The sequence below is a fragment of the Amphiprion ocellaris genome, chromosome 6 (assembly GCF_022539595.1).
Source record: "Amphiprion ocellaris isolate individual 3 ecotype Okinawa chromosome 6, ASM2253959v1, whole genome shotgun sequence".
NCBI lineage: Eukaryota > Metazoa > Chordata > Actinopteri > Pomacentridae > Amphiprion > Amphiprion ocellaris.
Window position 1 is genome coordinate 3,761,681 of NC_072771.1, and position 15,483 is coordinate 3,777,163.

Genomic DNA, 15,483 nt, shown 5'->3' on the forward strand with positions numbered 1-15,483 from the left:
TATATTATGAACATAAACTCATAACAGGAAAACTTCCAGTATAAAAGTATGCATTGAAGGTTAGCACCTAAGACAGACTTAATATACACTTTATAGAGGAAAGACTCTATTCCTTAACTGTAATTGTCAGTTACTAGTAACTAGCGTACTATTAGTTTCCCCACTTTTTCTCTTCTTTTTTCTCTTGTTTTGAAAATCTTTTGGTACATTATTTGCTGAAGTTGCTGGTAAAGGATGGCAAGATACATTTAAGAGACTTTTTAAAATTGGAATGCTGGATCTACAGCTATGATGGTAATATTTTTATACATACTTTTCTAAAAAAAAAAAAAAAAAAAAAAAAACATCAAAGCTTGTCCTTAGTACAACGGAAGAAGGCAAACATCCCATTTGTGGCTCTATGACTGCAAATCCCCAAAAAAGAGCCACGAATAAATCAGCTCAAATGAAATAAATATTTTAATCATGTATTTATGAAGGAAAATACATAGAACTGTCCAGAAACAAATTTCAAATTAGATAAAAATAACTTTAACTGATCAAAAATGGTTGATAGACCCAAAAATATCAGGACCGACATAACTAGCAATTAAGACGCTAAAGCAGGACTAGTTAAAAGAACATACTTGAGGAACTACTGCTAGTATTTAAAAAATATATAAAACAACAAAACAAGCACAAAAATGTAATAATGGCCAGTCCTTTAGGAAATTGCTGAACTTTTTAAAATGCATGTTTGCGGCTGAAAGTGTCAGTGAAGGTTGGAAAGTAAGAAGATACCAAGAGACTGATTGACAAATTGGTGCTTTTGTCTTTTGAGTGGATTTATTTGTAATTTACCGTCTTTAATCTTCCATCCTCGTGTTTTTCCATCATTTTGTCATCTCTCTCAGGTCCTGGACAGCATCTACTTTAGCCGTCGCTTCCATGTTCGCTGCGTCGCTCAGGCCAGAGACAAAGCCGGCCACCTGGGGACGCCGCTGAGAAGCAACATCGCCACCATCGGGACCGAGGGCTCCATCTGCCACACGCCTGTTACCACGGGAACCGCCAGAGGCTTCCAGGCCCAGTCCTTCATCGCCACGCTGAAATACCTGGATGTGAAGCACAAGGAGCATCCCAACCGGTCAGCAGTCACACGAGAACGCCGGGTTTTTGAATAAACATCTGGATGAAACCTTTATGGTTGACACCTGTTGTGCTTCCGGTTTAGGATCCACATCTCGGTGCAGATCCCCCACCAGGACGGGATGCTGCCGCTGATCTCCACCATGCCGCTGCACAACCTCCACTTCCTGCTGTCGGAGTCCATCTACAGGCAGCAACACGTCTGCTCCAACCTGGTCACCCTCAAAGACCTGCAGGGCATCTCCGGTCAGTAAATAGCATAAAAACACACTCATATATACAGCTTTAAATGAAACTGTAAGTCCTGCGTCACCAGAATTAGTTGGTGCATTGAAATTTAATTATTGAAACACAAAACTCAAATGTAGGAAAAAAATATACACATGCATAGAAAAAAGCTAAATAAATAAATCTGACTGCAGAGATGATGTACTGTAGTTAACATGAATGGATAAGAGAATGTAAATTTTACTCAGGTAATGTTCCAGAGACTAGTATTATAAGGAGAAACATGCAATGATTATTATTTGTAGTGTTGCACTGGTATAAATCAAGTAGTAGCATGATTGACCTGCAGTGTTTTCCACCTAAATGAAGAATTTCTGTAGGCTTTGTCAGGTTGCTAATCAAAATATTTAATATTTAGGCTGTTTATAGTATCTAATATTCACATTGGGTGAAAAAGTGAGTAATGCAATATATAAAAATGCTGTAATTCTTTAATTGTCAGTCTAATTTTGTATTGTTTTAGAAGTTACAGGTAGAATTACAGAACTTGTCCTAAGAATATGAAAACAACGAACAAACTAAATGAAAACAACTAGTTTCAGTCTTCTGACTAACTTTAGTTAGATTTTTAGTCGTGATTTTTATTAGTTTTTGTCACAAAAACTACACAGATTTTAGCTTTTGTCATTTAAATTTGATCTAATTTGTTTATTTTTAATTTTCATGACTTATAAATATATCTTGGCTGTAGTTGTCACAGTTTTTTTGTGTGTGGTTACCATGGCTACAGGTGTTTGTTATAGTTTATCTCTGCTGTTCTGTTGCTGATACTCAAGTTAAATTTTCACTAGATCTCCACATATTTTCTGTAACCGCAGCTCAAAGATTTTTTTTTAGATTTTTGTTGTGAATTTATTGGAAGAATCACTGAATCTGATCAAATTGTGACCCCCTGAAACATAATTTCATGAGTATTTAACCCTCGTGTCGTCCTGCAGGTCAAAACTGACCCATTTTAAAGTTTGAGAATGTGGGAAAAAATATATATTTTCACAGCGAAACTTCTGATGTCCACATTTTCAACATTTTTTTAAGAATAAACATTTAAGTGAAACTTTTAAGGAATTATTGGAATTTTCTTCCTGAAGGTTTTGCAAATTTTCAGAAATTTGGGGAATTTTTTTTTGCTGAATTTTTGGATTTTTTTCAAATAAGGAAACATTATTTTTTGGTGGCCCTAAATGAGGACAGCAGGAGGGTTAATAGGGAATTTATGTTTAGACATGCAAACCAAACTTCGACTCCATCTTCCCACAGAAACGGGTTTCCTGGACGACGTTTCCTATGACAGCATCTCTTTAGGTCCGGGTTACGACCGTCCCTACCAGTTCAACCCCAACATCCGTGAAGCCAAAAGCATCCAACTTTACAAACACCTCAACCTCAAAAGCTGCATCTGGACCTTCGACGCCTTTTACGACATGACGGAGCTCATCGACGTCTGCAGCGGCTCCGTCACGGCCGATTTCCAGGTGATAAGGACAGAAAATATATGGTTTAAGTAAGCCTGAAATTAGACCTGATATGTAGCTTCCCAACCTCAACAGTCAGAGTTATTTCCAACTGTTCTTCACCAGTACAAATTTAATTAACCCTCTGAACTCAAAGCAGTTTCTGGGTGTCTCCTGTCACATTTTCAGTCATGGTTGGCTCTATTTTGTTACTGCAATATAAAGTCCTGCATCTCTATGGAAACAGAACAACCTTGACTAGAAATAGAAAGAACTTAGAAATATATTGTGAGTAGTTTGACACAGTTAGAATGCCATAAATCTTAAAAATGAAAGAAAAAACTAAAATTGGATTTCTTTTATTATTATTATTTTAACTAAAATTTTAAAAGAAAATGGAATCAACATGTCAAGGTTTTACCAAAACTGGAAAAAAAAATTGGTGACTCTACATACTATAGATATTGTACTACACAGCCTGCAGTTCAAGCGATTAATTCCTGAATTTTTGTCCTGCGATTGGTGGTCACAACTGAGTGATCCATACTTTGTTGGTTACACTGACGAACGCAGAATTTTTTATTTTTTGCAAGATCTGTTTACTGCAAACGGTTTATTTTTGGCAAATTTTTTTTAATGATTTTGATGAAATATCACATCTTTAAGCTCAGATTTGGTTGATTTTCCCAACAGAACTGAACGTCATATGTGAGTAGTTCAAGGACCATTGGAAAGATAAAATTCTGCAGATTATTTCTGTTTTTGCAGTTCTGGCTCTGATAAATTGTGTAATTTTGTAATTTTTTAAAAAAGATAACGTGCCTTTTAAATCAAACGGCATGTTTTGGGATTCAGAGGGTTAAGTGCCATTGAACTGTAGGGTAATAATTTTATCCACGTTGCCTTAGAAGCTGATATTGACAGTCTGTTCTTAATCTTTGTGACGTACAGCTGAAAACTCTGTTAATCAGTTTTCATAGAATTTCAGTTCTGTATGAGAGGCAAGAAATTAAAGATTTAGGATCCTTGGTGGAGACAATAAAAAAAAAGCCAATTGAAAAATTATATTTTCGTGCTTTTTCTATGTTGCGCTACTCAAATAAAGCTAAAAATATTCATCCTCAGTGGTTGTTCAAACACTGATCAGTCTACAGGTGGAGAAACAGAATTAAAATTGCGTTCTTCTTATTGTTCCAGGTCCGTGACTCGGCTCAGTCCTTCTTGACAGTTCAGGTTCCTCTTTACGTTTCCTATATCTATGTGACGGCACCAAGAGGCTGGGCGTCTTTAGAACATCACACTGAGATGGAGTTCTCCTTCTTCTACGACACAGTGCTCTGGAGGACAGGTCAGGACTGAAACTAACGCCGTTAAACTCACAAAGTAGAACTGAGTTGCTAAAAAGCTGTTGTTTTTTTAAAATGATTATTTTTCCTTTCGCTTTAGTGTGTTAGAGACTTTTGTTTCATGTTTGCAAATATCTGACTCTCGATACAGTTTAAAAAGTTATTTTCAATTTTACAATTGAATTTTTCAATTTAAAAAGCAGCATTTAAAACGTGTTTTCATATTAAAATTGGTAAAATAGCAACTCTTACTATACTCTAAATACTTTCAAGACTTTACACTGCCTGCAGTTCAGCCGAATAATTCCTGAATTTTTGCACTGAATTGTGGTGATTTTTTTTATTTTTTGTAAGATCTGGTTTCGGCGAACGGTTGATTTTTGGCAAATTTTTCCACGGGACATGTAGAATAAAAGTTATTTTGATGAGATTTTACAATTTTATGCTCAGATTTGGTTCATTTCCTCCACTGAACTGCATGTCACACGTGATTTTTTTCTGTTTTTGCACTTTCTGGTTCAGTTGAACGGTCTAATTTTGGTGAATTTTCAAGTAGATAACAGTTTTGAAAGCTCCTGGTGGGTTTTGGGATTCAGCAGGTTGGTTGCGGTTGATCAGTTTTGCACGTTTTTTTTTTTTAATACGGGCGTTAATCTGATTTCCTTCAGGTATCCAGACCGACAGTGTCCTCTCAGCCAGACTGCAGATCATCAGGATTTACATCAGAGAAGACGGACGACTGGTGATCGAGTTCAAAACTCACGCCAAGTTCAGAGGTCAGTTGACAACAATCTCTAGATTTCAGACGTTCTGTTCCAGGAAGAGTCAAAATGTAGATGAAATGCTGTCAAAATATCCCAAATTACAGCTCTGGCAAACTGATTAGAGGCAGCTTATATCTTCAGCACTGGTCTAAAGCATCTGAACCATCCAATAAAACCACATTTCTGCCTCCGGTTCTTCCTCCAGGTCAGTTTGTTCTTGAACACCACACCCTCCCGGGTCATAAATCCCATCTGATGGCTCCAGATCATCTCGGAGGCATCGAGTTCGACATGCAGCTGCTGTGGAGCGCCCAGTCCTTCGACTCCCCGTACCAGTTGTGGAGGGCCACCAGCTCCTACAGCAGGTCAGAACTTCCATTAGGGTGATCCCAAGCAAGTGATTCCATCCAAGTTCCTTATTATTGAGGATCTGTTGATGCCAGTTTCATGCTCACGAGAAACTGATGGACATGCAGAACACTTTAAATGTGGAGTCAGCCCAGTGTCATCAGAAAAACAGAGCTTCAAAAGTCTGTAGTGAAACTCAAAACACTCGCATTGCAGATGTTCCAGGTGGCTGTTGGACTGCTTTTGTTTCTCAGTTTAAAATATTTCCACACTGCAGAGATTTTAGTCATGAATTAGGCTCTCCTTCTACACTCTGTAAGACTTCTTTAAGCTAGTTTAGAAGAACAAGAAGGTCAGGAGGAAGAAGAAAATGATGAAGAAGACAACGAAGAACAAGAAGAAGAGAAAGATGAAGAAAAAGACAACAAAGAAGAAAAGAAAGAATAAAAAGAAGACTATGATGAAAGAAACAGCAATGAAGATAATGAAGAAGAAAACAAAGAAAATGAAGACAAAGAGGGAGAACAAGACAGAAAAGATGACGAAGTGAACAAAGACGACAGCGAAGAAGACGAAGAAGAAGACAGCGAAGAAAAAGAAGACAAGAAAAAGAAGATCACGATGAAGAAGAAGACAACAATAACGAAGACGAAAACAAAGAAGATGAAGACAGAAGAAGACAACCAAGGAGAACAAGAAGATGAAAAGTATGACGAAGTGAGCAATGGCAACAACGAAGAAGATAAAGAAGACGAAGATGATGATGAAGAAGAAGACAATGAAGGTAAAGAAGAAGAAAACAAAGAAGACAATGAAGAAGGAGAACAAGACAGAAAAGATGACGAAGTGAACAAAGAAGACAACAATGAAGACGAAAAAGACAACAGTGAAGAAGAAGACAGCAAAGAAGACAAAGAGAAAGGGGATGATGGAGAACAAACCAACAAAGAAGAAGACAGCAAATTAGAAGAACAGGAAGACAAAGAAGAAGAAAATAAGGATGAGGAAGAAGACAAAGACAATAAAGAAGAAGACAAAGATGAAAAAGAAGATGAAGAAGACACCTGTTTGACAGCAGATGCAAACAAAGTATGGGGTGACTAATAAATGCCAGCCGGTTTAAAAATGTTGGAACAACCCTTTTAATTCCTTTTAATTCCTATAATGTGATTTTTAAAATTTTACAATCCAATTAAAGATTAATGATACATTTCGCATAAATTTACATGTTGGCAGGAAATTGTTGGTTCTTTCCACAGTCATGAGATTGACAGAATTACCAGTAAACAGTGTAACTGAATGTGCTGTAAAGCTGATTCCATCGATTCTAGAAAACTTCAGAGACTTTAGGGAACTTGTCTTTGTCACAATTTGTGTGATTTTTCATCTAGATCTAGTGTTTCTGGTCCCAAAATGAATCTTCAATCTCCTCAAAGCAGCTCTTCATCATATTTATAGGGAAACCAAGAACTCTGAAAGGTTCTGACTTTAAACCCTCGATTCTCTCTGTACCTTGGTAATAATCAGCTTCTTCTCCTACAGGAAGGACTACTCTGGAGAGTATACCGTCTTTCTAATCCCCTGCACCGTCCAGCCCACTCAGCCATGGATCGATCCTGGAGACAAACCTTTGTCCTGCACGGCTCACGCTCCGGAGAAGTACGAGCTTCATCATTGAAGTCCATCTTCTGAGTTACTCTCTGATATTTCTGAGGAGGCTGAAGCTTCTTGTTTCCATCCGACAGGTTCCTGGTTCCGATCGCCTTCCAGCAGACCAACCGGCCCGTTCCGGTGGTTTATTCCCTCAACACCGAGTTCCAGCTGTGCAACAACGAGAAGGTCTTCATGATGGATCCGGCCTCCGCTGACGTCTCCATGGCCGAGATGGACTACAAGGGAGCGTTCTCCATGGGTGGGTGGATCCATACTGCAGATAGAGCTCTTTATTTATCCCCAAGAGGAAATTACAGCGTAGCAGCAGCAAATTAGGTCACAATAATGAACAAACCTTTAACCGTATTATATTTATATGCATGTAACAGCAATGTTACTTGGTAAAAAACAGGAATAAAAACAGATTAATTAATACTAACAATAACAAATCATTAACTAGATAGATATCCAGATAGACAGTCAGACAGACGGGGAGGGGGGGGATATATTTAGCAAGACTAAAGGTTTGAAGCTCCAACCTTTTCGTGCACCTGTCCTGATAATAATGTGGCTCTGCTGCCCCCTGCAGGTCAGACGCTGTATGGCCGAGTGCTGTGGAACCCGGAGCAGAACCTGAACGCCGCCTACAAGCTGCAGCTGGAGAAGGTTTACCTTTGCACCGGCAGGGACGGATACGTTCCGTTCTTCGACCCGACCGGGACGCTGTACAACGAGGGTCCTCAGTACGGCTGCATCCAGCCCAACAAGCACCTCAAACATCGCTTCCTGCTGCTGGTACGGAGAGAATTTACCCATTTCAACTCTTTTTATTTTGTTTTTTTCTGAGCTGTGGTGCACGTTTGATCAGATTTGTCAAAAATGGATTAAATAGCAACTAAATGAGTGTAAAAATCACCACAAAAACAGCTCAATAATGCAGATAGTCAACCAGTTTACATCTTAAGAAACAGATAAAGGTGTCAAAAATATGAGAATACAGTAAAATAATGTGAACTGTGTCCATAGCATCAGTTTTATCAGTTAAAATGTGAAGCTCAGTGGGTCAAACTCTCACATTTTAGCAGAATTAGATCCTTATTAATCCAGATTTTCCAGATTATTGTCTTTGTTTCTTGTCTCAACTTGCTGTTAATTAAAAGGCGACACTTTCTGCAGCTGTTTAACACCAAATACTCTTTCTTACACATTGTTTTATGTGAAACAGACACAATGGGTGTTGAATTAGCTGCGGAAAATAGAAAACAGCAGTTCAGAAACAAACAGCTTCCCTTAAATACATCAAGTGTGACTTTCACACCTTGTTTGCTGTTGCAGAATCTAAAACACTGAAGTAATGTGGAAATAACTGCAGACTCTTTAGTAAAAAGAAAAGCTTCATATCCATATTTAAATTGTTTTTCTCTGTGTATTTTATCTTATAGAAAAAATAAGGATGTGTTGTTCAGTTTTGCATTTCAGTGCTTGAAACTTAAGATAATTCCATGTTGTTGCATTATTTAGTTCATTAGGATCCAGCAGTCAGTGACCTTACAGCAGGATTCTGTGTGGATCTTTTTATTTTTGCTGTTTGCATGCAGATTTTGTTTCAAAACTGTTCCTTTTCCTCTTCAGTTGTTGATTAAACCCCTAAAAATCTCATTTATGTGTATCAAAATGACATATTTAGAGGTTTTTCTCCAGTAAAACAACCTTCTTGTGCCTGAAATATCGTACATGTAAATCTACACCGTTGCTCGGTATAGAAAATACAGATTTATAGGCTTCCAGTAATAACTCCCAATTCAGCTGCAGCTCGAGCACTCCAGCTCAAAACTACTCCAATGGAAAGTTGTAATATTAGGAGTAATTTAGCCACACATGTTCCAACCAGGAGCAGATTTTAAAGTAAAATAACGACACAAAAAGCACCTTAGAAGTTGACAGGATTAGATTTACGAGAATCAGTGCTTTTTTTACTTTATTTTGCTCATGGTGCGTCTTCTAGCACATAAAAAAAAAAAACGTGGACATGTGGGTTTTAAAAAGCTACTAAAAGTTTAGTTGAAAATGAACATGCAGAAAACCTAATTTAACTTTTTTTCAGGAGTCTAACCCTCAAACATTTCCGATTTTTCTTTAAATGTGCTGATTGGATGATCTAAAATGCCAAAAATCTTCTGCTTGCACACTTCAAATTGGACTTAAAAGTTATACATTTAATATTTGCACATCTGCATGGGAGTATAATCTCAGGTTCACATATAAATCAAACCAAGTTTTAGCTGATGCACCTTCAAACGTCTCAGCAGGAGACACCAGATTATAAATTATTTAAATTACAGACTTTCTTCACCTTTAACCCTCCTGTTGTCCTCATTTACGGGCACCAAAAAATATTGTTTCCATGTCTGAAAAAAATCCAAAAATTCAGCAAAAAAATTCCCCAAATTTCTGAAAATTTGCAAAACCTTCAGGAATAAAATTCCAGTAATTCCTTAAAGGTTGCCTTTAAAAGTTTTATTTTAAAAAGATCCCTCAAATGTTGCAAGAAAATTCTTTTTTTTTTTCAAAAAATGAGTAAAAATCTTCCAAAAAAATCCTAAAAATATCTAAAATGATTACATATGTATCAGTAAAACTTCTTATATTTCCAGCGAAATTCACTGGATTTTGGTTGATTTTTTTTGTGAATGTTCTTAAGAAACATTTTTAACATTTCCTTTTTTTCCACCAAAAAATGTTCAAAGATTTCCCAAAAATGTTGAAAATGTGGACATCGTTGGTTTCACTGTGAAAATATATTTTTTATCCACATTTTCAAACTTTAAAATGGGTCAGTTTTGACTCGCAGGACGACATGAGGGTTAAAATGCTCTTTTCTTTTACAGTGAACAAGCCTTCTTTTTGTCCTGCAACTACAGAATATCTACAAATCTGTGCTATAAACCAAACTTTTGTGCTATTAAAGCGATGTCAACATCACCAGTAACTCCTCAGTTAAATGAGCCTCTGATGTTTACAGCAGTCAAGAGCCAAACATCTGGAGTTGAGCTCACGTCCAGTTGTTCTGATCGTTTTTCTTCCTCCACGTTTCCCCCTCAGGATCGTAAACAGCCGGACGTTTGTGACAAATTCTTCCACGATGTCCCTTTCGAGGCCCATTTAGCCTCCGACCTCCCGGAGCTGCAAACAATGACGTCCATGCCAGGAGTCGACGGCTTCACCATGAAGGTCGACGCTCTGTACAAGGTACGAAGAATCACAGTTTGGTGGAGGATGTTCAGACGTCTTCACACAATCCAGAAGTCTGTTTGAACCTCCTTATTAAATGCAGAAAATTGAATGTATTGATTTAGATCAACCCTTTAAGGGTCAAGCGCTAGTATCATGGCCTGGTTGACATGAACTATTGTTCAAAAGTTTAGGGTCACTTAGAAATGTCCTTATTTTACAAAGAAGAACATTTTTTTGTTCAGTGAAGATAACATTAAATGAATGATAAATCCAGTCTAGACATTGTTAATGTGGTAAATGACTATTCTAGCAGGAAACAGCTGATTTTTAATGGAATATCTCCATAGAGGTACAGAGGAACATTTCCAGCAACCATCACTCCTGTGTTCTAATGATACATTGTGTTAGCTAATGGTGTTGAAAGGCTCATTATGTTAGCACATGGATAAAAGTGTGAGTTTTCATGGAGAACATAAAATTGTCTGGGTGACCCCAAACTTTTGAACTGTAGTGTAATCTTGGTAATTGCAGTCACTTGATTATGTGTTTAGCTTTAACTATTAACTGTTTAAACTAATCCTTTTAATAACTTAGAAGCACAACTTATTTTTTCTGAGTTATCAACTAACAAACTTGTGTTTATGCTAATTTAAATATGTTTTATTGTACAGGAAAAGCCACTTCCTCTAGCTCAGGGTTGTTTGTTGGTTGAGCATAACTGCGATTTGTTGTAACAAAAAGGATGAAGCAAAGTATTCTCCCACATCGTATGGTTACAGCTAACTTGAAAATACTACTATTTTTGCATCGGAATTTGGCCCTTTGGCAACGTTCCATATCAGGCATTGATTAAACCCCTAAAAACTCATCTCTGTGTATTAAATTTACACATAAGTTTTTACATGAAAATTGTCCCTTTTTACCTAAAACAATGTCGTAAATGTAACTCTACGTCATTGCTTGGTCTAGAATGTGCAGATTTATGAAGTCCTTGTTCATCTCCATCCACAACTCCCAGCTCACTGTAGCTCAAGCACACCAGCTTATCAAGTGGACATTATTCATTTCTACATTTTGGAACAAGGAGCTGGATTTTAAAGTAAACCAGTGACACAAAAAGCACCTTAAAGACTGATAGGACCAGATCTATGAAACCATCGAAATGTAAATCAGTGTTTTTTAAATTTACTTCGCTCATAGTGAATCTTCTTAAACATCATATGGACATGTGGTTTTTAAGAAACTGCTTTAAGTTTAGTTGACAATTAACTGGAAAGTCCCACTGGTTAACTAGGTAGAGTAAATATGCTGCTGAAAGAGTTAAAAACAGACACTTCCAGCAGCATCTCAACCTTGGAAATGCTCCATAACATTTCCTTCTGTATTTGTGTTGATCTGCAGGTGGAGGCGGGCCACCAGTGGTACCTCCAGGTCATCTACGTGATCAGTCCGGAGTCTCGGTCCAGTCCGAGGATCCAGCGTTCGGTCACCTACCAGCTGAGTCGCCCCAAACGCGACCTGGTGGATCGTAGCGGACGTCTGACCCTGGATGAGTCGCTCATCTACGACAACGAGGGCGACCAGGTGAAGAACGGCACCAACATGAAGTCCCTCCGCCTGGAGGCCGGGCCGTCCGCCACCTTCAACGCCCACGTGGGCAGCTCGGTGGGCGGGGGCGTCGCCGCCGTCACCCTGCTGGTCCTGGTGCTGCTCGCCGCCTGCCTCGTGTTCCGCCGCTGCCGACGGAGCTCAGCCAAGAAGAAGGGCAAGAAGGCAGCGAAGACCTACGAGGAATACCCGCTCAACACCAAGGTGGAGGTGTGCATGGACAAGTGCGTGGAGAAGAACTTCAGCACCAAACACTGCACAGTGAGGAACATCAACCTGCTGAACCGCAACCAGGAGCCCAACGGCAAGGCCAAGGTGAAGCAGGTCAACCTGGAGGTGAAACTCCACAACAACCTCAGCGACGGCACTGAGGTCTGAAACCAGGAAGACGATCGGATGGAGGGGGTAGAATTTATCAAAAACAGTGTCTGTGTAGATTCTCAGTCATCCAGGTCATGGTAATCCTCGGAGCTCCAGTAGAAATCAAGCAAACTTCTCCTGGAAGTTCTTCTAGAGGTGTGTATTGTTCTAATGAGAAACGTCTTTAGAACCCCTTTTGTAGGTTCTTGAAGAATTGTAGACTAGCACAAGAGACCCTACAAGAGAGGTTCTTGAAGACGTTTCTCGTTAGAACAAGAACCCTTGTAGGTTCTTGAAGATGTTTCACCCCTTATCCTCTTGGGTGAATCTACAAGTCTTCAAGAACCTTCAAGAGAACCTACAAGAGAGGTTCTTGATGTTTCCCATTAGAACAATAACTCTTGTAGGTTTTTGAAGATGTGAACTCCTGAACAAACTTTTCTTAAAGACGTTTCACTCCTCATCCTCTTCGATGAGAGGTGAAACGTCAAGAACCTACAAATGACCCTGCAAGAGAGATTCTTGAAGATGTTTCACCCCTCATCCTCTTGGATGAACCTACAAGTCCTCAAGAACCTACAAGAGAACCTCCAAAAGAGGTTCTTGAAGACGTGTCCCATTAGAACAAGAACTCTTGTAGGTTCTTGAAGACGTTTCAAGAACTTTCAAGAACGTCCTCAAGAAGCTACAAGAATTGACTTCTACTGAAGCTCCTACGGTTAACACTAAGGTATTTTCTATTCAAAAAAAAGAAGAAAAGTTTGTACTAAATGGAAACGAGATGTTTGTTAATGTATTTTTATACCACTTTGAAAAAGGGAAGAGCGCGACGTGCAGGGCTACCTCAGGAATCCACACAAAAACCATTCGTCTCACTCTGATCATCGCTGTTTTACTTGACTTTCAGCACCAAAAAACATGGTGAACGGTAGCTCAGACGCTGGCGATTGTTTCAAAACGCTTTTCTGCTGCGTTTTATTCGTGTCACTGCTACGGGGCGTAGAAGCCCTCCTGTTTTTATGCATTTAAATGCATTAAAACCCTCCGTCTACGCGAGTATTAAAGCACCAACCGTGTGCAGAGTGTAAATAACAACAAACGAATGAAACCTTTTCAAGTGCAATTACGTCACAACTTTTTGTTATTCCTTCCATGAGCCGAATCATCGTTTGCATTTTTTTAAAAAACAACAACAAAAAAAACATGTATTTCAAAGCCTTACTTAGAGACATTTGTACTGAACGGATGATTTTGACACAGATTCTTAGTTTAGTTTGAACTCCAACAGCTGCCAATATTATATATATATATATATATATATATATATATATATATATAAAAATCCCATGCAGTATTTTTTTATCATCAAAACAAAAAAAATCATCCAAAGTGTTTTTTTTTTTTTGCTTTTTATTCTCTTTATCCATGTGATTTTATGCGAGCAAATGTTTCGATCCCGTCCACGACTGACTGCTTTCGCCTTACTGCTGTTCTAGTGGGAATAATCACTTTATAAAATGGTGTATTTTATAAAAAACGTGTGTCTACCTGCCTTCATTCTGCCAAAAGACACAAAATCCATCACTTTTTTTTATTTCTTCCTCTCACATCTCACTCAATATGTTTTTTGTTTTATTATTCATTTATGTATTATTATCATGTTACCCTCTAATGATGTATTATGTTACGACTCAGCTACTGATGTACCCGCGATGCTACTGTATTTTTTCTTCTTTTTTTTTTTTAAATATAATGTAAGACACTGGTTAGAGAGCACTGCAAAAACAAGAAAATATCTTCACGTGAGATGTTAAAATGTCTTTTTCTCTGGTTCCACCTCCTGTCGTCTTTCAACTGTGTGCCTATCAAACTACGAAATGGGGAATTGTGGGAAATGACATTATATATTTGGTGCTATATCATTGTGTTGGAAAAGAGAGCAACGATGCTATCAATATGATGCCTGTATTTGGTGCCTTTTTTAGTAATAAAAATAAATTTGAAACACAACGATGCGTCCTGTGATTTGTCTTGTCCTTTTTTATGGTTTTTTTGGTTTGTTTGCCTGTTTTATTTTGGTAAATGCAATATTTCTTCAAACTTGGATTCAACTATTAAAAAGAATTAGATTTTGGTGTTCAAAGTTTGTGTTTTGTCCTCATATATATTTTTTTTTGGACAAGAATTTAAATGCAAATTATTAGAAAGTCTCACCAAATGTCTAAATACTGTACAATAAATTAATGGAAAATTAGATTCACTGTAGTAGGGCTGGGCGATATGGCCTAAAAAAAATCTCAGATTTTTCCACAAAAAATCTCGATTCACGATTTATCCGATTTTTTTTTTTTTTTTTTTTTACCCCCTACCTGTTCTCAGCACTCCGGAGTCCAGTCTACTTTATGCACATAAGCTGCAGCCCTCTCCAGGTAAACACACCAGATCGCAGCTGGAAATGTGCCGCATGTGGCATGCTGGTCCGGTTGCGGTGCATTTCCCGCTGCGATCCGGTGTGTTTACCTGGAGAGGGCTGCAGCTCATTTGCATAAAGTAGACTGACTTCGACTTCAGTGGTTCCCAACCTGTGTGGCTTGGAGCCCCTCCTATAAGCTGCACCCCAGCCCCAGCACCCCACCCACCACCACCACATAAGTACACTACAAAACATAAGAGGGAAGTTATTGAATTGTATTACTAATAGAAAATTTCCTAAAATTACAAAAAAATATTTTATATCAAACCAAGAGTTCAAGAGTTGTACTATGATGAGGAGGAGAGAGTTTATGGCTGCAGTAAATTTGTTGACACTACAATGCATAAGAGTTAAGTTATTGATTTTTTTTTAAATAAAAAAATCCTTACAATTATGATAAAAAATATTTAATATCAAACCAAGAGTTGTAGTATGAGCAGCAGGAGTCAGCTGCTGGCTGCAGTAAATGTGTTGAATATTTGTGTCTCTTCACTGTTTGCAGCGGTTTTGCATTTTGCAGACGTCCCTGTTCACTCGTCGCACCGCCGGCTGCTCATAGACAACAATGTTATTTCTGCAGCTTGAAAGACAGCTACTTTTGATTAAACTGGGCTTGTAGCACATTGTCTACCTTACAACGATGGAAAAGAGGCATCGTTTATGTTTAGACAACGTATATTTAATGAGTTATTGATGCCGGAAGTCCGAATTTGTGAATATCTTTCCGACTTTACCGAACTGTGTTTTGTTTCCTGACGTTGCCATAATTCGCTGGCTTCATGCTGTCATTTACGAGCATTTCACTACAAATAACATAATTCTGTCTTGTC

At 38.2% G+C, this 15,483-nt stretch overlaps 1 protein-coding gene across 1 annotated transcript in view; it reads left to right on the forward strand.

Moving 5' to 3' along the window:
- The window catches only part of fras1 (Fraser extracellular matrix complex subunit 1), a 263,784-nt gene extending 249,594 nt beyond the window's left edge, over nucleotides 1–14,190 (forward strand). The window contains exons 61-71 of the mRNA XM_055011340.1: nucleotides 894–1,126; nucleotides 1,214–1,374; nucleotides 2,674–2,888; nucleotides 4,065–4,215; nucleotides 4,882–4,989; nucleotides 5,183–5,342; nucleotides 6,868–6,984; nucleotides 7,071–7,237; nucleotides 7,568–7,773; nucleotides 10,081–10,227; nucleotides 11,614–14,190. Coding sequence (XP_054867315.1) covers nucleotides 894–1,126; nucleotides 1,214–1,374; nucleotides 2,674–2,888; nucleotides 4,065–4,215; nucleotides 4,882–4,989; nucleotides 5,183–5,342; nucleotides 6,868–6,984; nucleotides 7,071–7,237; nucleotides 7,568–7,773; nucleotides 10,081–10,227; nucleotides 11,614–12,198 — 2,250 coding nt within the window. The 3' untranslated portion in view covers nucleotides 12,199–14,190. The remainder of the gene's footprint in view (nucleotides 1–893; nucleotides 1,127–1,213; nucleotides 1,375–2,673; nucleotides 2,889–4,064; nucleotides 4,216–4,881; nucleotides 4,990–5,182; nucleotides 5,343–6,867; nucleotides 6,985–7,070; nucleotides 7,238–7,567; nucleotides 7,774–10,080; nucleotides 10,228–11,613) is intronic.
- Nucleotides 14,191–15,483: the final 1,293 nt, after the last annotated feature.